At 40.1% G+C, this 23,506-nt stretch overlaps 1 protein-coding gene across 2 annotated transcripts in view; it reads right to left on the bottom strand.

Annotated features, from left to right (window-relative positions):
* Positions 1 to 1,062: 1,062 nt before the first annotated feature.
* Positions 1,063 to 23,506, bottom strand: part of PPP2R3B (protein phosphatase 2 regulatory subunit B''beta) — a 79,956-nt gene continuing 57,512 nt past the window's right edge. For both annotated transcript variants that reach the window (XM_019529414.1, XM_019529415.1), the window contains exons 9-13: positions 21,297 to 21,386; positions 18,713 to 18,888; positions 12,923 to 13,041; positions 12,729 to 12,835; positions 1,063 to 1,866 (exon numbers count right to left, since the gene is read on the bottom strand). In XM_019529414.1, coding sequence (XP_019384959.1) covers positions 1,722 to 1,866; positions 12,729 to 12,835; positions 12,923 to 13,041; positions 18,713 to 18,888; positions 21,297 to 21,386 — 637 coding nt within the window. In that variant the 3' untranslated portion in view covers positions 1,063 to 1,721. The remainder of the gene's footprint in view (positions 1,867 to 12,728; positions 12,836 to 12,922; positions 13,042 to 18,712; positions 18,889 to 21,296; positions 21,387 to 23,506) is intronic.

Below are 23,506 nucleotides of genomic sequence, written 5' to 3'. Positions count from 1 at the left end.
AGGTAACTCATCCCTCTCCCTGGTATTTCAGGGAGTGCTGACAAAGCTCAAAGCTAACCTCTCCAGAAGTTCTTTTGAGAAGTTTGGCTTAAGATAGTGGCTACAAAAGAGTCCGTCAAGATTACAGAAGTTAAATTTGTCTGCAGGAAGGTCAGATAATTTGCAAAAAATCTGTAAATTTGGCTCTATAGATTCTATTTGCGATTTGAATGAGCCTTATTTTCTCCTGTTACACTTTGATACTGGAAATTAACACTACATATTGAAAGTATACACTGCTCAGCATGAGCTGTAACATTCATGAAATGACTTGAACTACTAAGTGTCTTGCACAAGACCATAAGTTGAGTGGAACAGCACCCTTTCCGCAGCTTAGAAGTGTGCAATCTTTGGGAAGTAAAAAAAGCCAGTGGATGTTTCCGATTAGTTTCAAATATGCCAAATTTATCCAAACTGTACATTCAAATGACAAAATGCATATTTCTATAACCCATAATATTTAAAACCCCTTTAAACAGTAAGACATTTTGTTGTATGAAATGCATGCCAGGAATACAGTAATACCAACTGATTACATGTACGAAAAATCTTTATTTGAAAATACAAACATGATTTTTAAAACAGATCTACGCTGCTTACTGTACAAGTTAATATTTTTGTTATTCAAAAAAATCTTAAGGTTGTAGTGCCCTGAATGCATAAATGCAAAAGTGAAAATTTAGATATGGGACGTTTTCAGCAATATTTACTATTAAACAGGTTTTCATGTACAATGTACAAAACATTTTTGTTTGCAATCTCTTGCCCCCTGTAGGCAAGTGAGGCAACAGTTTCAAGCTGCTGTGACACTGAATTTCTATGGAATGTGTCAATAAGCTAACAACTGAAGAGGAGGAAACAGACAAAAGCACTGAATGCCCACAAGTTAGTGCACATCACAACTCAAGTAACATTTATACAAAGGGTTTAAAAATTGGTTCCTTCTGTCTAGAAGAACAGACAGATTTGGGATCAAGCATGAATACTTGAATAGAATTCAGCATTAAAGAATGTTTTTGTAAGTGGACATCAATGAAAGGACAGGCAAAGTTTAAGTCAAGATGAATGAAAGGGGTGGACATGAAGAGGAGCAGCTCATATCAGGCATTAGTAGTTCATCAATTGCACAAATATATTCAGCTTGTTACTTCTGAGTACACTATTACTTGACAGGCTGAATCACTGGATTCAAAGCCATGCCCCTCTTCTTTGCCAAGTTCTAGATTTTTGTCATGGGAGAAAGAGCCCTGGAAGTCATCTATAAAACAGTCTCCTAATTTCCCATCCCAGAACAGATACTTCCATTCACAAGTATAAGATGGAGGTGGTCAGTGCACTACATAAAAACTCTAGAGAATTATATAATCATCTTTTTAAAAAAAAAAAAAAATATCATGGAGTACTTTAAAGAACTCAAACATCTTTACTCTTCCCTTAAGAAATTATGCAACAACTATAAATAAATATTTTAATCTATTTTACAAGCTATAGACTATTGAATAAATACAAAAACTTTCATCATTCCATACAAATGCACGTCATTATCTTTAAAAGGCAATATGATGATTAAATAATATTTTGTAACAAAGAACTAAGAAAACAAAAAACATTGATAATCAGTATAGGCGTTTGGCAGACCTGCTGCAGACTGTCCCTTTTTCTTCTGCAAATGTTGACTGCAGTCACTCAAAGTCCTCTTCATAGTCATATTCATCCAAGTCTACATCAGCAAGATGGGAAGGCATCTCAAAGAAAGGCTTTTTATCCACCTGAAATTTTAGGACGTTGGCTTTCTGATGGTCTACAGGACTTGGTTCTGCATCATACCTAGGAAACAGGGAATAAAAATGGAAATTAAAGCAGGGTCCAGATACCCAAGGAAATACCTAGGGATTAGTTCACTAAAAGGTACATATGTCTTAGAAGCCATACTTTTGAGATAAAGCTTTAGTTAAGAGTAAGGGAAACATGGGGCTGAAGGCAGCAGAACTTAAGGAGTTATACCAATTTTATTTATTTTTTAGGACTAGTTTACTCTCTAGTCAAATGCTGCCATGAATTTGCCTGTTCCTTGTGAAGAGGGGGTTACATAGACATCCTGTGAATTAAATATGTCTACTTCAGTTGTTCTCAACATTTTTGGACTTGAAGTATCCCGCCATAAATTTTGTGAATGGAGTGGCACCCACTTTCAAAAATCAAGTTAGTATAGTACAGTACTTCCTGGCAAAGGGGCTGGGTAGTGGAGGTTGGGGACCATTCAGGCAGAAATAAGCCTGAGCCTGGCACCCTGGTTGAGAATCACTGGTTTACTCCACAGTGAAAGGATGGAATACTTGTAATTTAACCAGTTAGTGTCTTAAGTATGTGTCAGGGGCCTTATACCTTAAAGTGAGTGACCTAGCCACACATACATTCAATTAATAGCATAATAAAAATATGACAATATTTCATGCATTAGGAACTTAACCCTTCAAGGGATACAGGGCCTACTGAATGCAAAGCATCAAAAAAAAGTCCACAGGTGTTAGAACTTGGCTCCTGATACCATCATGTACTCCGTGATCAGGATTATCCACTGAGCCTACCTGGATGGTATCAAGCTCCTGTTTCATTCCCTCAGTTACGATTCTGCACCCATTGTGCTTATTCCTCAGCTCATGGAAAAAAAAACAACCAAGGGACCAGCCCTACTTCTGAATGGGTCTGGATACTTCAGTTAAATGACCTTTCTTGGTCCCTTTCCATATGTACAGAGATGGAAAAAAACTTCAAGTGCTTTCTTTCTCTAAACCAAAATACTGCAGCACAAAAGGCCAGGGGGTCACAACAGCAGAAATCATGGACTGTTTGGGGTGGGGGAGTAAAGAGTAGCAGCAAAGAGGATGAAGGGTATGGAAGGTTGTGTCACAGATAGGAGTCTTAGTACGTTGCTAATTTCTTGTGTGAAGGAGGGAGAGGGAGCAGAGTAAGAACAGAAAGAACCAACACTGGGCTCATGACAGCATAGGAAAGAGGAACAAACAACCTTCTGTGGAACACAGACTAGTCTTGATTTCAACGCATGGAAGCTGGAAGGAAACACACTGCTATGGATGCCGGTCCCAAAAAAGACCCTATTTGGGAATATTTTCAAGGAATTCCTGTGCCACTGGAAAAGGAATGTAAACAGTACAGAGATACAAGGCCTGGTAGCCTGAATGACAACATTATGAAAAATACTCTGAAGGCAATGAAATTGAAGATGGCAATGTAAACATGTCCGAGTCATCTGGATCAGTTAGTGAATTTACTATTTTTGAACCATTCGTATGGATTACTTACCATATATACTGCAATGTTAGTAAATGACAACTCGATGACAATAATGTTAGTTATTTTGGATGGATTACTTCAAAATGGTTGTGTTTAAAATCTAATACACGTGCTAGTTTGTGGGAATTGTGTCAATTACGCATTTTAGTATTACTCCTGTGCTTCTGAAATGGAGTTTTATTGCTCAGTGTAAGCAATAAAAGTAAAGCAAGCCCAAAAAGTTAAAAAAAAGTTTTAATAGGAATTTATCCATTTTAAAAATAAGAATATCAATAAAAAACAGCTTGAAAAAACAAAGAAAAGGTTTTAAAGTACAAGATAACCATTATAATTTATTGAATATTTGCCCAATAGAACTGGATTTGAAAAAAATTACGTAGGTTAAAACACTGGTTAAAAAACAAAACAAAAAACATGCTACAGAAGGAATCTTTCATTTACAATTATTTTTAAGTACTGCAGGGTATCATCATCAATCACCATTGGCATTCCCTCACAGTTGAGGATGAGAGTCTTCCATGACTGTCCTTTCTGTGGGTTTGAAGATGGCCAAGGAGGACTATCTGGGATCGACAGACTGCTGCAGCCCGGGCACACTGTTCCATGACGTATGGAGGTGGCTCTGGGTTCTTGATCCAGTCTATGACATACTGTTTCTACCGCTTGTCTGTCTCCTGTTGTCATCGTAAGGTTTCCAAGTACTGAAATCCATGCAGTAGACTCTTCCTCCATTTGGGGAGGTCCTGGGCAATAGCCTTCCACTAGTTGATGTTGAATTTTTTCAGGTTGGCCTTAAGGACGTCCTCGAAGCACTTTCTCTGCCCTCCGAGTGTACACCTTGACTGAGCTGGGAGAATAAAGCTTTCTTCAGGAGCATGGAGTCAGACGTCTGGATGATATGGCTGGCCAAGCAGAGCTGATGCCAGACAATCATTGCCCCAATGCTTGTGGTCTTTGCTTGTAAGAGGATACTAATGCTGGTGCATCTATCCATCCACTGGATTTGAAGGATTTTTCAGGCAGCATTGATGGTACTTCTCTAGTGCCTTGGTGTCTCCTGTACATTTGTCCAATGTCCCAGCTCCATACAGTAAGATGGGGATCATGATTGCTTGATAAACTGTGAACTTGGTTTCAGAGCTGATGTCACGATCTTCAAACACCCATTTCTGCAGGTGTCCAAAGGCTGCACCTGCACATTCGAGACAATGGTGATATCAGTTTTCTGCGAGAGATGGCTTCTAAGGTACAGGAAATACTCAACATTCTCCAGAGCCTCACTGTGAATCTGAAGTACTGGAGCTGGGCACTGGTCATTAAGAGCCTGTTGATGCAGGATCTTAAAGTTTCTGACAGTTAAGGATCAGTCCCAGTTTCTTGTATGCTTTGACAAAAGACTGACAAATTGCCTCAAGGTCTGCTTCTGAGTAAGCACATGCTATAGCATCATCAGCACACTGTAGCCTAATCGTTGAGGTTGGGGTGGTCTTGGTTTTGGTTTAGAGCTGCACTAAGTACTACTCAGTGAGAGTTTTAAAAACCATTTTGTTTCCAGGCCCATGTTTGATGCAAGAAATTATGAACATTCATCATCTGCAATGTCTGCGACTTCAGAATAATTTACTGGTAGCACCAGCAATACTTCAACAAAACACGTCTTTAGTGAATTCCCTGTATCCAAAAAGAGACTTTTTTCATTACCAAGTAAAGCTATGGATGGAGTTCATAATTAGGACCAGCAAAGTCTATCAGGACAGCATAGATGAAAAGACTGCAGAAATGAACCTAGTAACAAATTCTCCCTTTCATCTTGTCCAGAACAACATTTCACTGAGTGGTTCAGTCTTTGCAACCAGGTTGCACTCCATCCAGCAGAACAGGTATTGCTGGAAGGTTTCTGGATACAGTGAATGAGAAGGAAACTGAACAGTGCGCAGGAAATATTGAAGGGAAAAGTATTTATCTGAGTCTTGATGAATGGAGCAATGTACCCAACAACCCGGTAGTATGTGCTCAGGTGACAACAGAAGACAGGACTTCTCAAAGAAACAACTGATACATCAGGAAATGTCCATACTGCAAACCATCTAAAAGAACTAGCAGTAAAAACTACAAGAAGCCCTGAGCAAAAACTCAGAATGTCATGTGTGTAATGTTGTCACTGACAAGGCTGCAAATGTAGCAAAAATGAGAAATTTAGAAGTTAATGAAGCAAACCTGAAACTTATACCATGCGACTGCAGTGTTCATTTGATGCATCTTAGATTTAAGAAGTTTGAAGTACTACAGGAACAAAGGAAAATGTTGAAATTGAAAAGAATACTTACCTAACAACAGTTCCTTCAGCTTCACTGACCAGAGCTGAGGGAATCCAAGTTAATTCCCCCCAAAGATGTATGATGGAATTCAGTGGCTGACTGTTCTGAGCTGTTTATTAAGAACTGGCCTACTCCGATGACCATCTATGAAGAAAATCTTGACAGAAGTGATGGATGTATAAATGGCTAGAGTAGTTAACACGGGATTAAAGAGAAATGTAGACAATATACTGAATACTCTAAAACCTATTTCTATAGCCTTGGACAAAACTACAGAAAGATTGCTGCTGTATTGCTCTGGATGCTGTTGAAATTTGGAAAGAATTTCAAAAAATGTTGAAGCAAGAAATACCCAACAGCACAGTTAAGTTACAGGCAGTAAAGCAGCAGAAGGATCAAGCACTTACTCCACCTCATTTTCTTGCCAGTATTTGTAACACAAAGTATAAGGGTGGATGCCTAACAGCTGCAAAAGAAAAGGTTGCAAAAACATGGACATTTACTGATGACCAGGAATCTTGGTTCTCAGAGGAAAAAAATTCCCCCATTTTCACATTAAAAATACTAACCCAAAATCCATGTTTTTCCATGATTAAAATGAAACACCACTATATAGTACTTAGAATTTGTTTCATTATAATGTTTGAGGCACTAGTAGGCTTCTAAATTGCTTTAAGTTGTAAATATCAGTAAAACATTGTGTTCACGATACTTATACATACATATTATACACACACAAGTATCTGGCTCAACAAAACTCTGGCTGGAACGATTTAGCTGGGGACGGTCCTGCTTTGAGCAGGGGGTTGGACTAGAGGACCTCCTGAGGTCCCTTCCAACCCTCATTTTCTATGAGGCATGTATGCGCATCATTTAATTGTGGAAAACGCGGATTTTGGGTTTAAATGACACAGCTTTATTTTTGTTTTTTTAAAATCAGAGAATTTTGGAATTTGACAGAGAAAACCAGGATCCCTACTTATGAGTTCTAAAAGCTTGCAAGAAAGGAGGCAGAAGTTTTCAAAACAGCCTAGGAAAAAGAGACCGTTTCATTTTAAAAAGACTTAAGACAAGTAGGAACTTAAACTCAAATAACTTTTGCCTAGACATTTTAGAAAATTCTCTCCAGGGTGACCTGAAATAAATTGGTTTAATTCACTGACCAAAGACCATACTTCTAATACTATAACAGTTAATACTAGTGTCTGATAAAGTAGTCTCGTAAATACACACCATTAAAAAAAAAAAATCTATACCTAAAATATTAAAAAAAGTTTTAATTAAATTTAAGATGGCAACTTAATGCAGCTGGAAACAAATATGAGCAAGAAGTTAATCATTTAATGAATAAGAAATATATATTTCACCCTTTTAGGGGGCACAAATTGTAGAATTCCTAACAATCCAAATGTGCTAAGCAACATATTTGTAAAACTGCATCCATCTAGTTTGTGTACCTAGTGTGCACCAAGTAAAACCTTTGTTTGGTTGTAAATCAAAATATATGATTCTATATAATTTAACTGTTATAACAACCAATGAAAATTAACCTCTCTTTAAAAGAACAAAAGATATACACAGTGAAAAAGTTGATAAAAATCAATGATTTAAATTGGGCTTTTGGCTTGCTGATTTAAAGTCAGCAATTTGAAATCAACTGTATTTATATCAATCCACCCCAAGACATGGGGATTCTAAGTGCCGTTACCTAAAAAAAAGAGAAGCAAAATCACAAGAGATACAATTGGGTTAAATTTAAAAAAGGAAGCTACTCAAGTTTTGGGGCAAAAATATCCCAGTCCATCAAGATACAAAACATTTTCATGTTCAAATAATACCAAATAGAATTTAAGGTTTCCCAAAAAAGCTCACCACTGGTTTGAATAAGCATGAGGCATTTCATCCTAAAAAGGTTAATTATTCAGAGTTGCAACCATCTGAAAACAAGTATTTCTAACAAAATGTGCCTCTTCATAAATTATGAGGTTTGTAACTGACATTGTAATATATTTTTCTACACCACTAATTCCTTCTTTTGGAGTTTGAAATAGATTGTTTTAAAAGGCAAACATCCAGAATGCACTATTTGTGTAGCATTTTGCAGCAAGCAAAGAGATAACAGCAACCATTTCCAGTCATTAGGAGCAACAGCAGGAAGATATCAGTCACTCTCTTGGTGGGCTTCCATCTGTCCTACATTATGAAGCTAACCATATTCTGTGCCTGAGGACACTTGTGCTTTCAAAGAGTAAAAAAAATACTAGTTCTGCAGCAGCATTACATTCTGTTCCTCCTGGTTAAGGTATCCATGTACTCACAGGAAATGGAAACTCTTCCACTGGTACACATGCAGGCATTTACACAGCACCTTGCCTATTCCTCATAGCCTATATACCACAAAGCCAGTTTTTTTTTTGTTTTAATATCAGCATAGGTAGGTTCCTCAATACCTCACCTTCCTCTTTTCAGAATACATTCTAATAGACTGAAATCCTGAATCATAAATAAAAGTTATTCAAAATCTATAGTGGAATTACTTATTCCTAGAAACCCTTACACTGATTCTATGATGTCAGGAGCTGGATTTTGCTTATATTGTCAGGAACATCAGTGTTGATATTGCCAAATAATTAAACTAGGAAACCTTTTACGTTGAACTTAGAACTAGATTTTCAGGCACTTGTACCATATCAAGAAAGGCAGCTGTTACCAAAGATCCTGGCATGAGATCTTGTCTACCAGGAATCTTAGGCACCTAAAAAGTTTCCTGATATAAATGTAGTAACTCAAGAGGACTGTGTCAACTTAGTTCTCTGTTGTGCAAGCTTTTCTACTATTACTGCAACTGATTATTAGCCAAAGGGTTGCTATTTTTTGAATAAGCAAGCTAGAAAATCGCCTTGCATTTCTTTCACCAATGAAACATACTTTGCTTAAAAGTTCTTATATGACAAGGAACAACAGAACAGTCCACCTAGCCCAGTATCTTGCATCTGCCAGCAGTAAATAGTAGATGCTTTAGAGCAGTAGTGCTCACTGTTCTGGCTCCCACCTGGCTGGGGCTGGGCACCAGAGGCCCTGTGCTGCCCCACACATACAGGGATTGGGAGCTCATTACCCTGCACACTTGGTCTGGCATGCAGGGCCACAGCTCACAAGGCTCCCCACAGATCCATGGGGAGCCTCATGGGTCAAAACGGGGAGGACTGCCCATGGGCTGAGGATCAGATATGGCCCACAAAGCAAAAGGTTGTACACCCCGACATTAGGAGGGAGCGCGTGTAGTGAATGGGGCATGTTTAGCATAATCCATTCCCTTCCATGCCCTGGCATTAACCATCAAAAATGGTTAAACTTCATCTGGAAATAACTGGAAATATTAAGAGTTGAGACATTTCTATCAGTTTGTTTTAAACAAGGTTTTTTGTTTGTTTGTTTTTAATAAAACCAGCATTAAACTGAGCCAAATTTCAGTTTATAAAAATGCCTCTTTAAGCCAACTACAACTTTTCTTGTTCTGCTCTTTAGATTCTAGAAGACTAGAAGTAGACTTATTAGAAACTTGCTTACTAAGCTTAACTTATAACTGTTCACATAGTAGTGTCCTAGTTTTGATGCATTTGAAATACCCTAATTAAATGCTTTCAACCCAGGGGTTTCTATTAAATTTGATAATACAGGATTTCAGCATAGAAGCATGTTTCTACAAGATGCAATTAGTCATGGCTCCAATAAGACAACAGAAGTACACTGTCCCACTTAACAGATTTAAGTAAACTAGGACACTTGTCACAAGTATCTACCCTTAAACATTAAGTCTAACTGATAAATCATGCAAGGAAAAGCAACAGAAAAAAGCAAAAAACCAAGATCATGCAAATACTGGTAAATTGTGCCTTTAGCAATATTTAAGTATTTTTTTTAATAGCTGGATTCCAAAGAGTTTTGTAGGTAAAGTCAAGAAACATTCGAGCTTTAAAAATGAAATTGCTTCACTTCCCATCTGCACTCATCTTTGGACAGAAGTAGCCCCAAATGCCATTTTGGAACTTAAATTTATACCAGGGTGACGCTAGAAATCTGACACTCAAAGGTCTGAAGTTGATATGCATGTTGGACCACCAAATCCATAAAGAGGATAGTTCTTCACTGTCTCAGTTACAGGTAAATACATCACTGATATCAAGACAGACTGCAGGAAGAACAGGTCAAATCATTCCCTGATAATCTAATGAAGATTCTGATTTTATAGACACCATGGGGGTAGAAATAGGGTGGTTTCAGGAACAGCTCATCGGAAAACAACTGGATACGTGGTTTTCTTCTGGAGTTCCTGAAGTCTATCTGTAAAAAACCAGCCAAGCAGAGCAACGAGGAGTCTTCAGGCCTATTATTCCAGAACACCATGGATACACAGTAATGGAATCCCAGGGTTTTGGGTGTTTCATTCCCAGGTGCATCAAAGGCTGTGACCAAGGCAAGCCATGGAGGCCCAGATCCCTTCGCTACCTTTATAGACCTGGGCGTAAGTCTATGTCTTATTTCTACATTTGTAAAAACAGGATTACAGTATTTACTTACCCCATAGGAGGTCTGGCAGATGAGTTTGCTATTTGTGCGAGAACTCTGGTACCAACCTGATGCCAGGGACTTGGGACAAGGCGATACAGTAGCTGGAGAATAATAGGGCCAGAGGCTTGTACTTGGGTACATATTACCATTACAAAAGCAGCTCTTGTTAAATTACATAGTAAGAAAGACCAGCAAAATCTTGCCATAAGGTCCATCAGGACTGAGGCCTCTGGTAGACCAATGTGATCATGAGATTGGGATCTGAGAAATTTTATGCCTGATCCAAGAAACTATGCGTCTTGCCACGCCAGATGTGTATGTCAGGATGTGTAATTTTTGGAATCAGGCAAGCTCCTCTGATCCCAACTGTATGACTGTCAGGTACACTAGGGGTTGGGTGGGGAGTAGCACTATGTTCCAGGCCGGGAACTGCTTCTGGAAATCAGGTGCTGGCATCTGGGTTCAAGAACAGAAGCTCCATCCTGCCTTGTCTCAGGTCTGGGGCAGCTGCATGTCCAGGACTGTTTTGTGTCCCATCCTGATGATCAACTCTTCTTCAGGATGGGACATGGGCAGCCCCATGGTCATGCTCAGTTTAAAGAACAACACAGAACAGCCATGAAGATATTCCACATTTTAATTAAATTAAATTTAATGTGAAATAGCATTGTGGCTGATTTGCTATTCTACTGCACCACAAATTGGTTCAGCATGTTACAATTTATGGCATTATTAACACATTAATTGCACCAGTATGCTTAGCGCAATTAATTTCCCAGTATCTTAAAGGGATGCAGTTTCCTGGAATACAGGCCTAGAAACTAACCATACGTTCCAGAATTACTATTAAGATAAATCTGGTTGAACCACCAGGAGTCGGCATACTGCATACTGCAGACATCTGTGGAAGTGATATAGGATGCTTTAAGAAACCAGTCACGGATGCTGGCCTTAGACTGTTCCCATTAAATATTTATCAGACTGGCTCTTCTAAGGCTTTCACCAGGAACTCTCTCTGTGCCACAAGATGATCTCTTCATATGGAAGTTTCTCTATTGGAATAAGTCAGGATACTGAAAGATCCAGGAGATTCACTTTGTACTATGGACTTTTAAGACCCGATAAAAACAGGTTTCAATCAACACCACAGGACCATCATTTCAGGGACCACTGTCTTAATACAGGAATCTCTCCGAAGACTTCCATCATACCCCAACACTGTGATTCTCAGCCAGTATGCCATGGCACCCTGGGGTGCCTTGAGATTTTTTTAACCATGCCACACAATGTTAGAACTGTTAGGTGTGTAAACATAAAATTCACAATATAAAACACAGGGATTTCACATATGAACCCATAGTGTTAAAAATATCCTGACCCAGTTGTAGTCTTTGAGTTCTCTGCAACAGAAAAATTGCTCTATTTTTCTACACTCAAAAAGAGAAAAAGAAGAGCTGGCATTTTCCAAGGTGGTCCTCAAACCAAAAAAAAAGTTCAGAACTACTGCCCTAATGGACCCTCTCGGGCTTCTTTAAAGAGTAACCCTTTTCAGCCTTGAAATCTGTATTACGTTTTAGTTCTGAAGGATGCTCAGAGTTCCCCTTATTCATACGAGGACATTTTCTGGAGGCCTCTTGTACTTGACCTGCTATATATAGCCCCCTGCTTCAAAATTTGCAACTGCAGTCTTTTGGGGCCATGTTTGAGAGTTCCAAGAGAGCATATTCAGCTAAAATAGGCTGCGTGACTAAGACTTTGCCCATCTGATGCAAGCACATCTTTTAGCACTATTTTCTCATGGCCCCGATAATGTCTACTAACTTAACACCCAAAAAACCCTTTAGAAGCTAAGTATCAACAATAGCCCAAAACTATAAGTGGCAACTACATTATTTTCAGTCACAAATATTAAAACCACTGAATTTAAACTAAAATGTACACATCTAAGCATCAAATAAGGGAGACTGATTTTGCAACTGGTTTGGCAAATGAATAGAAAACTGAAGAATAATTAGAAGTGGGAAGATTTTAATGGGAAATGGGAATAATTAGAAATGGGGAAAAAAAATGAAATTGCAAAGAGACCATTTTCAGGGTTCGAAGTTAACCTTGTTAGTTTATGAAAAAACAGGGTTTCAGTTAAAGAAAACGTAGATGCTTGGTATTACTTTTTTTTTTTAAGTCAAGATTCTTGTTTTGAAATAAGGCCTTTCACTTTTAAAAGTGTTGTGAAATTTCAGCCTGTTCTATTAGCGCTCATTTGTGAGAATGGGATGCATCATCTGATACATGCATGCCCCTCCTGCCATTCTCACTAACATCCAGTGTACAGCTCAAAAAGTTCCTAAGCCACGTAGCTATGCAAGCAACTCCTGCCATGAAGTTCTGCAAGGGCAATGTCACAAAGGACAATGCAAGGGTTTAACAGTTAGTGCTCTACAGTTTAGCAAGGTCTTATAGTTAACATTCCTATTTCATTCTTACCCATCATTCCACTGGTCACTAGCTGCCTCTTCTGCTACAAGGATATCATACTCTTCAGCAGCATACTTTTCCCAGTCAGAGATCTCTTGGCTGTCATTATCACTATCCTAAATATATTAAAATGTTAAAATTGATTCTAAGGACATTACATTTTGCATATTAGCTTTTAACAAGATACTTTGCTAAGCACTTACCCTCAACACCGAAAACTGATCCTTTTGCTCATGATCAAGGTATTTTTCAATGTTGAAAAAGGTATCAAAGAAGACATTTGCCAACTTACACTTCTTTAAGTCATGGAGAGTGATTTTCCCTGGAAAGAGATCAAGAAAGCAAGAAACAAAATCTTTAAAAATAAACCTCTGATTGAATTGCAATTCATCGTCTCCTGAAAGAAAAAAGTGTTTTCAGAAGTTGCACGATTGGTTCAAGTAATCTCAAGACCCACCAGTGAGCCATGACAGAGATCATCCTTTCTAACATCGTAGCACGTTAGATGTAGAGGCCACCACAGTATAGGTATAGTTTGGGTATTTTTGCCCATGTGCATCACTTTATATGCACCTACACTGAATTTCCTCTGCCATTCATTTGCTTGTTTGCACAACAGTACAAGATCCTTCTGTAGTTCCTCAGTCTGCCTTGGTCTTTACTACTTTGAATAATTGTGTCATCCTTAAACTTGGCTGCCTCGCTACTCACCCCCTTTAACATATTCATAAAATGAGCTAAAAACAGCACTGGCCCCAGAACAGATCCTTGAATGACTCCACTGTTTACTTCCTTCCATCCAAAAAATGATTTATATTCACTCTGTTATCTGTATGCCAATTTCTAACCCATGAGTGGACCTTCTGTGTAATCCTGTGACTACCCAACTTCAGTAAGAGCCTTTGATGAGGGACCCTGTCAAAGACTTTTTGGAAGTCCAGATACAAGACAACAGCAATCCCTTGAGTTGAAGATAATCTTTCGCGGTGTTGGGGGGATGGATTTGACAGTCATCTCTACCATGGTTGACTCATGGTTCAGGAGTGCCTCAAAGTGCTATTTCCATCTAGCCTGGATAGATTCATTGTCTTTTGAGGAGTGTCAAGCCTCAAGGAAGTACAAGCATAGGAAGCTGTGCCATAAAGATCTTCATTGCCCGAGGAAAAAACAACAACAAACCCCCTCCCCCACGTGTGTCATGTTTGTCAGAATAGAAATAGATCTCCCTGGCTTTATCTTGCCACCACTGTTTTTTGATTTCCCAAATCCTCCTTTAAGTTTCAGCTTTGAGGAGCTGATACTTTGTTCTTCTGCTGAGGTGAGTTGTCATCTTGCCAAGCAGAACAAGCATCTGTTCTAATTGAGGAAGGCTTGGATCTAAATGTTGCTCTCAGACCACTCTTGTTGCTAAGGTTAAGATGTAGGGTCATCATTCATTCATTAATGCATACAGGGAGCTCTGTAAGCTGACTGATGAACTGATTCTTGATGGTGAAGCCAATGCAAAGAATAAGTCTGTCCTAGCCTGGTTTCCCCTCCCACAAGAGGTTCAGTTGAGAGAAGAGGCTACTCCATCAGGTTGTCTTGTTTTGCTTAGAGCTACAATGTCAATGTTGGATCTCTCTAGTTCCCTGCCAATGATGGTAACTCTTTTTTCTGGTCATTTATTGTCTTGGTAATCCACCAAGGTGTGAAAGTTCCATGTGGTGAAAATAACTGTCTTCTTACGATGTTTTTGTCTGCAGAGAGAGTTGGACAGGATTATGCAGCCAGGAAAAGCTAAGATAGCATAGTTTTAGGGAATCTTTTCTAGCCCCTTTCCCATGTGGGTTGAGCAGAGGGGCACACAACTGCTGAGTCATGATATAAGCTGCTGAATTTCACCTGTCTCAATCCAGCCACAACATGATTACCAGGCTACCACTGCCAGTATGCAGATTTGTGACTGGAGACTGCCAGATTCACTAATCCCACTTCCATCACCCTTGGTCCATTGGTGCAGGGTTTTTAGAAGCTGGTACAGGACAGTGTTGTTTCTTGTGGTAGAAGCCTGTGTGTGACTGTTGAATGCGAGGAAGCTGGTGTGTGGAAACAGCAACCACACAAATCTTGACAAGGTGGAGATCTGAGCCCAGTGACAAGGGAGAACCCTAGATAATAGGACACTTGACTTTCAACTTCCTACTGCCTTCTTTCATCTTTACAGCAGAGCTGGGCAGTTATTTTGGGTAGAGGGCTGCTTACTGGAGTTTTGGCAAGCCATTGAGGGCCATGACAGGCAGCCGAGGGCAGACGAATATAAATTTTCTAAATTTTTTACGGGCCATGCAGGCTGGATAGAATGGCCTGGTGGGCTGCATTTGGCCCACAGGCTGCATTTTGCCCACCTCTGCTTTACAGCTACCGAGATCCTGGCATAGTCTTCCTCCAGATCTACTGCTGAAGACTGGGGTTTGAGAGACCCTTTCCTCTCCCCACACCTGCTTGCCATGGGTTACCCTGCCAGGAGTGGATGATTTTGGGTGACATAGCTCTGAAGTTCACTGGGAATAAACCTCTCCAACCCTGGTCCACCTGCTTAGTGACACACTCAAGATAACTCTGGTAGGTTGGAAAGACATAATTTCTTTTTGACAAAGACTATACTGGTTCTTCTCAGCAAATCCTATTCATCCACACGCTGAACAATGTATTGTTGTTTCTACCAGTTCCTCATGAAAGCTGCATGAACCTGCGGTGGTGAAAGTGGCGGGCGGGGGGATGAGGGAGGTGATATACTGGCAGGACGAGGGACATTACTGTACCTTAAGTTTAGAAAAGGCATATAAAAAAAATGACTATTATTATTAGCGAATACTGCAGAATGGATTAGTCAGTACAGCTTAATGCTTATTTAGTATTCAAGTTGAGCTTTGTTACCAAGCATAACAAAATCCGCTGTAAACAAACTCAAGTAAGTTTCATGAACTAAAGGTTATGTTAATCTCCAATATGAGAAAATGTTTGAGTTAGACCAGGGGTGGGGACAATTATTTGGCTGGCAGGCCACTTAATGACTTCTGGTGAGCTGTCAAGGGCTCTAAGGATAGCCTCACCCTTTCACAGGTGCCCTGCCCCCCTGCCCCGATCACCATCTTAGGAGTGGAAGTCCCACCCCTAACCCCTGACTTTTGTGACCAGAAGTCATCCTCCCCCTGGAAGTACCCCTTTTGGAATTGGGGTTGCCAGATCCAGAAACACCCCCCCCCCCAAAAAAAAACAACTCATATACTAAAAATCAAACCTTTACTATAACATTTTTATTTAAAAAAAAATCATCCTCCTAATTTCTGTGTTTGCATAACGTATGCAGGTAATGGCATACTAGTTCAAAATAAAGTCTTACTCTTGTATAGTGTATGTGTGTGGTTTGTGTGGGCCTGTTGAGTTTTGAGGGGGTGTGGGTGGGTGTAGGCTCCATCCCATGGCTCACAGCCCTCAGCAGCAGCAACAGCAGTGGCCCACAGCAGGCAGAGCTCTCTGGTGGTGTGCAGCTCCAGTAAAATCTCAGGAGCTGAACGTGGTGGCAGGGAGCTGGCTCAGTCTGCTGGCACTCACCTTCAAGCCAGACCAGGCTAGCTCTATGCCAGCATGTGGGGCTCCTGGCACTGCAGGTGGGAGCCATGAGCCATTGGGCCAGGCCAGCTCCATCTCCACATGTGGCTTCCTGCACTCTAGCAGGAAGCTGCATGTGGAGACAGAGCCTGCCCAGCACAACGGCACACAGACTGGGAGCCGTGGGAAGTTGTGTGGCAGTGGGCCAAGCTGGCTTCAGGCCACCATGTTCAGCTTCCTGCTGGAGTGTGGGAAGCTCCACATGAAGGCATGGAGGTGGCCTAGCCTGACCTGGTGGCACATGATGACTTCTGCCTACAGTGCCAGGACCTCCATGTGCTGGCATGGATCCAGCCTGGTTTAGTTTGAAGGTGTGCGCCAGTGGGCCAGGCCACACGGGCTCCGGGATTCACCCAGAACCATGTATAACTGGGGGGCTCTGTCTGCAGCCGGCAGGAGCACCCTGAGTGTTACCATACCTATCTGTCCAGCAGATGGTGCTAAAGGATTGCTAAGGCACAAAAGTTCCTTACTGTATTTCACCACTCAAGCAGGTTCAACTAAAGCTATATATGGCAAGCTACCCTAACATGAGGGCCTCCTGCCTGCTTTGGCAGTGGGAACTGTGCCATGGTAGGCCCCTCCCCAACCACCTTCCCTTCTCCTGCACAACCCCATTCCACTGACAACCACCCCCCTTTTACTATCTGTCCAGTTGTGTGCCATCACGCTCAGTGTCTTCACACAGACCTTCCAGATGGCATGCCAAGAACCCCACAAAAGGTGGAAGCACAGAGCCTGCCTGGTCCAATAGCATGCGACTTCTGAAAACCTGCCTCCTGCCAGCATTGAGGGGTAGCCGTGGACAGGTAATATTTGTTTTTGGAGGGGCCCTATAGGCAGGACACAATGGTTTGGTGGGCCAAATCTAACTTGCAGGTCATATTTTGCCCACCCCCGAGTTAGCCCCCAACAGAATTCAAGGTCACTAAGAGTTGCCAATTGTTTAGCATTATTAAAGCAATTTGATTCTCAGTCCATGTTAGGTACTTAAAAATCCTATATTTAGGTACCTACATTTGATAATCATAGCCACTGCCTAAAGCAAGTTATCCTAGAAGTGACTTAAGACCATATTTGCTTGCATATAACTAGCCTTCAAAAATATGCACCTTGTTTTTAGAAGGCAGAATGCAGGAAAAAAAAGGTTTTCTTGTCAGCTGTGACAGAGGAAGTCGTCCTGGGAACATAGACCGTCCAGGAAGTGCAATATCAGCAACTTCCTGGTATGGCACACCATCTCCTGCAATGTCACACTTCCTAGACACTTTGGGCACTGATGGTGTGGGGTGTGTGTGTGGAGGGGGGAGAAACCAAAACACCCTTATCCCATGCTTTACTGGAAGCAGCAACATGTCAACATGTTAGTTCAACCCAGATCTGCAGTGTCTGTATACACTGGGTGCTTCAGCAGGGCTTTCTGGCACTTATTTAATAGCTGATTCAATCAGCTATTAAATAAAAGCACCAAAAAACCCCATTGAAGTGCCTGATCCAGAGACAGACACTGGCTGAGCCAAGTCCAATTAACCTGATGCCTCTTCTGGGAATGTGCTGGCTTTGGTGGAGTTTAAAGTAAAGCAGGGACATGAGGAATTTAAAGTAAAGTGCCATTTTGGGGTTTGCTTTTTTACATCTGTAAGCAGCCTATATATATTCCTGAAAGACTTACTCTGTCACACAAGGTTAGCCCCTCAGACCCTTGCAAAGGGAGGTAAGCAAGACTGTTACACATACATACATCATTTTGTTTCCACATTAGAAACTGCATCCAAATTCTACTAGCACCTCCCTTCCTGCTTCAGGCACACTATGGTGTTCAGCCAACAGGTATGGTTGTGAGAGCATTAGCACAAGACTCTACCCTCTTCTGCAGAACAGACTGATGGCAATCATCTTAGCAGCTACTACATGGCATGCAGTGTCTCCAGGGTGTTTTCCAGCAAACTAAACAATTTTCCCCACTTAGAACAGGTTTCTTTTTGGTTTGAGGGGGTGGGGATTGAGAAAGATGCATGTTCTGCAAGAAAATACAGTACTTCTCTCTGCAGCGTTACATCTCAAGGCAACATAGATAAAATGAGAATATTGCAACTGTAGCATGGAATCTGTTGAAGTGAAAGGCAGCTGAGAAAGTTATTCAGTTTCTCCATGGGAGAGCAAGCCAGCTTATGACAAAGTATTTCAGTTCTGGAGCACTCTGAACCCAACTATGTTAAACTGATATTTCTTCTTAACTAGAAGTAAAGTAACTACTTGAATAGTGAACACGGGTAGATTAACAAAATGCCCAGTGATCACATCCTCTATCTAATCTGAAACAGATACAAGACCATTACCTTCACACTGTGGCTTCACAAGATCCAACATCTGGCACAGGCAGTCTTCAAAAGGTAGAGGTTCAATGGTCATGTTATCCAGCTTTTGGCACTGTTCTTCATAGAAGTACTCTAGTTCATACATAGACAATACACCATCCCCATCAAGATCCATGCATCGAAACCAGTATTCAATGCTGGGGGGGGGGAGGGGGAATAAAAATCAGTGATACCATTTTATTAACTGGTTAGAAAAAAAGCCACTCGTGCATTAAACTTACAATATTTTCAAACTACCTTAATACAACCTGTTCTGAAACTCTGGATAGTACGTTAACTTGGTTCTGAGAACTATCTTCCACAGCTTTATAGACACTTTATAACGAATCAATTTAAGTCAAGAACTGGCCATCAATGTATAAGAATATATCAAAACGTATCACAAGGAAAGGACGATGTACTGCTAGGGGATGCATAAAAAAAGCTAAGAATGGTTATGCAATTATGGAATATGAACAAGTATTGAAAAGATGGCCAGAGTATACTGAAGAGTTATTCTACAGCAGTTGAGAAGAAAAATGATCCATTAAGAAAAACATGGATGATTTGAAAATTCTTATGTCAGAAGTAAGAACAGTTATCAACTGAATGAAACCCAATAAAGCTACAGGACCAGTAGAACAAATAAAATGTTTGGAAGAGTAGGTATAGAAAAGCTATCAACTGTTATCAGTGAGATTTATGAAAGTGGAGCCACTAACTGAGTCGTCATTGAATGTGAACTCTACTGAACCACCAGTTTAATGAGCCATGTGACAAGGATCCTATTAAAAAGGTGCTAATGTTGAGAACTAGAGGTAGAATAAAACTGGAGTTTACAAAAGTTCAATGGGGTTTTGTTGAAGACTGAGGTACAACAAATGCCATCTTCATGGTATGAATGCTTTTCGAAAAGGTAACAGAAGTGAGGAAAGACCTTTTCTTGCATTTTATTGATTATAACAAAGCTTTTGATTGAGTCAAGCATGAGGAGTTAATGAAAATGCTGGAAGAACTGGATATAAATGGTAAAGACTTGAGAATTAAGAAATCTCTACTGGGACCAAACTGCAACCAGTGAAGACAGTAAATTAACCAAGTGATTTCATCCAAATTAAGAGATGTGAGGCAAGTCTGTGTTTTATCACTTGACTTGTTCATTTTGTACAGTGGGAAAATGCTGAGGGACACTGAGGATTTACCAGGGCTGATCATTGGTGGATAGAATTTGAACAACTTGCATTACACTGATGACACGGTCTTAACAGCTGATTCAGAAGAGAAGCTGCAGCTGCAAAGAATTAGATAAAATTGTCAGTAGAAGTGAGGATAAGAGTTTTTCTATGGTTGATACTTTAAACAGAATGCATGGTAAAATTACAAAAAAAGATCATTCCTGTATGCAATGTCAAAGTGGAAAAGGAACAGATAAGGCAGATCAGTAAGTTTTAACTACTTGGGAAGTTGGATAACATGAGACAATAAGTGTGATCATGAAATATAATGGAAAATAGGGACGGCAAAAGACATTTTTGAAAATGAAAAAAGATACTGACAACTAGTAAAATTTCTATGGGGACAAAGTTAAGAGTTCTGGATTGCTGTTCTACCAGTCATCATGTATGCATCAGAATGCTGGACAGTATCACCAAGTATGCAAAAGAGAATTGAAGCAAGTGAGATGTGGTTCTTAAGATACATCTTGAAGGTATGTTGGACAAGTCACACTTCAAATGAAGATAATTTTGTTAAGAGAAGGCTGTAGATATAAAATGTGGATTTGGGGTTACTTTAACTAAAAGTTGGGGATTTTCTGTAAAAAAAAAGTCAAAGAAAACCAGAATGCCTGGTGATGTCACAAATGAATTTTATATTCAAACACTAGGTATGTCAACAATCTCTCCACATCTGCTTTGCAATAAAGTGTAACTCAAGGCTTAGAAACCATGAACAAAGCATAACGTTTCATTACGAGATGACTGCTGCAGTATTATGGCTGAATACAATGCAAAATACATTAAAAAAAGAACACTAAGGAAGCACAGAGGCATGAAAGTTCTCTAGAAGGGAAACTAACCTATAGAACCAAATAAGTTGTTCTTTCCTTTCACATTTAAGTTGCTGTAGCCTGCTTTCTCCTTTCACAACTTTCCATAGATTATTAACCTTAGCCCAAATTTAAGATTTGCCAGGATTGTGGAGTGACATGATTTTCCAAATTCAGTATTACAACTTCACTGCATGGTCAAAGAACTCAATGTATTCAAGGAACAGTGGCTTTGAAAACTTGTAACTCTAGTTAGAAGAAGCCATTAATAGGATAAGTGAATTTTGTTTAAGCCTGAAACCATTCCTATAAAAATGGAACACCTTTTTAAAAAATCCACTACAAATCAGATGAAGCGAGGCCAGAGAAGAAAAGCAGGTAAGAACGCAGTCTTCCATTAAACTGCAAAACAATTCAAGATTTATGCAGGTCAGCTAGATGTTCTACCAGTTTATAAGCTTGTGGTAGTGCTAGTAAAACCAGTTTCTAGTTAGGCTCTACTGCAAGATAAATTCTTACCTAGTTGGAGTCTTTTTGTCTTCTTCAGATATCAAAAACCAGACAAAATCAGCATAGCTAATTTTTCCTTCTTTCTGCGTTTTTCTGCCCCTTTTAGACCAAAGCAGGTATTAACAAAAAGCAAAATCAGAATATTTTAGTACTATTTTGGATTTGCTTAGTATATCAAAAATGCTCTTTACAAAATTCTTTCATTCTAAAATATTTTTCTATTGCTTCAGTTATAATATAGAAGGATCTTTTGGGCAGGCTTAAGCAGCAACACCAAAACAATCCTTTTCTGTCTGTGCATATTTACCCATTGCTAATTTGGTTTTAGCTTTTTTGCTGTTGTTTCTGTTAAAAATTGTAGAACCTGGATACTTCGAAGGGTTAGATTCCTATGGCCTCCTTTGCCAGAAAAGATGAGGATTTGTGAAGCATCTGGGAGGAGGGAGGGAAGAAGGTAGGAAGGACACAGGATTGTGTAGTGGGAACAGAGAGGTGCTCCAAGGCTTTGGTGCAGATTTTATTACTTTATTTACTCTAATATAAGCCCCACCCCCAATCAGAAGTGGGGGAAAAAGGTGCTCCTTATATTTGCATGCAAGGAAACTTCATTAAATATACTATCCTTAAACTCCTGCCAAAAGCAATATGTACTCAGTAATGGAAACCAATTATGAAGCTGACTGAATGCAACCCACACTGAGCATGCCTGTGAAACACAGAGCTCCTATTGGGCAAGTATACTGAAGGGAACCTACCACAAAGCTAGGTTGCTGCAGCCCATCAAACTAAGATAAATGATAGTGCCCACTGAACTTAGTATCCCTCTGCACCAATTTTTTTCAACTCATGTGTACCATTCCATCAAATGGATTTAGACTTCTTCACTCCCACAGCTAAGCAGCATCTCTTTCTCTAGCTTCTTTATCAGTCTTAAATGTCTGGCAAACATCACCAGACATTTATGTAAGTGACAGGCTCCGCTGTTTCACTTCTTGGTCTGCCACATGCAACTGGTGTGGCCCTGCCCCTCATGGGGTGGAAGCTGGACCTGGTGGCCCCATACCTCATTTGCATATTAACTTTTGGAGGGTCCCAGGACTTGCAACAAGAACACCACGTTCCAGTTGCAAGTGGGGGGAGGGGGTAATTAACATAAGGATCCTTTGGGGGTGGGGGGAAGAGTGGTATCTGGAATATACACATGCTGAGCAGTGCTGGGCTGTGGGGTCACCATGGCATGAAACAGTGTTGACTCTGCTGGAGCCCAACCCAAATGAATGTGACATATCATAAGACTTTCAGCTTTGGAGTAGTATAATGCAATATAAGTAGACATAAAAGTGCTGCTCAAGTGTGTTTACTAAGTATCTACGCTGAAATTTGCAGCAGTTAGTGAAAAGATAAAGTGCATCAATTCTGGATAAGCTAAAGCTGAAAGTATGCCTAGTACTTTGCATATATGCAAATTACAAGCATGTTTATTTGGGGGCTTGTATTTTAAATTAGTTTTTGCTTGTCCTCTGCAGCTTCTGACCCTTCCATCTTACATCTTAAATCACATGCCTGCATAAGCTCTGGGAGGGAACAGAGTACAAGCAGGGTCTGACAGCAAAGGGGAGGTAAGAAGAGCAAAGGGCAAGGGGGCCACCTGACCCTACCCCCACCCACTATTTTCCCTGCTGTAGCAGTGGGAAGGGGGCAAATTCAAGGTAAAACTCTGATAATTAGAGCTATAAATTGAGTGAGTTACAGATGATCTAGGTTCTACTGTATCCTCTTGAAAAATCTCAAGAACATCATGTAAGATGCCTCAAAGCATCATATATGGAATGTGACAATGTTACACAAGAAGCAAAAATGACCAACAAGTGAACATGACAGTTCAGAATCACTAAATGCAGTAAGTACTCCAATTGAAGGCAAGGTTCTCTCTTATATGAAGTAGGAAAAAGAAACGTTTCTAGCAACCGAAATGGGTTTGTTGTTTTTAAGGCATGTTGCTTGTAGCCATGTTGGTCTAAGGATATAGGCAGAGAAGGTTCTTTCAGTAAATGTGACATTTTATTAGACCAACTAAATAGCTGGAAGAATTGTTCTTTGCAAGCTGTCTGGTACAAACACCCTTCTTCAGGGAGACAAAGTCTGAAGAAGGGTATTTGTACCCGAAACCTTGCAAAGAACAATTCTTCTGGCTATTTAGTTGGTCTAATAAAAGAGAA

The sequence above is a fragment of the Crocodylus porosus genome, unplaced genomic scaffold (assembly GCF_001723895.1).
Source record: "Crocodylus porosus isolate Cpor-Errol unplaced genomic scaffold, CroPor_comp1, whole genome shotgun sequence".
NCBI lineage: Eukaryota > Metazoa > Chordata > Crocodylia > Crocodylidae > Crocodylus > Crocodylus porosus.
This window is presented reverse-complemented; position numbering and strand designations above follow the sequence as displayed.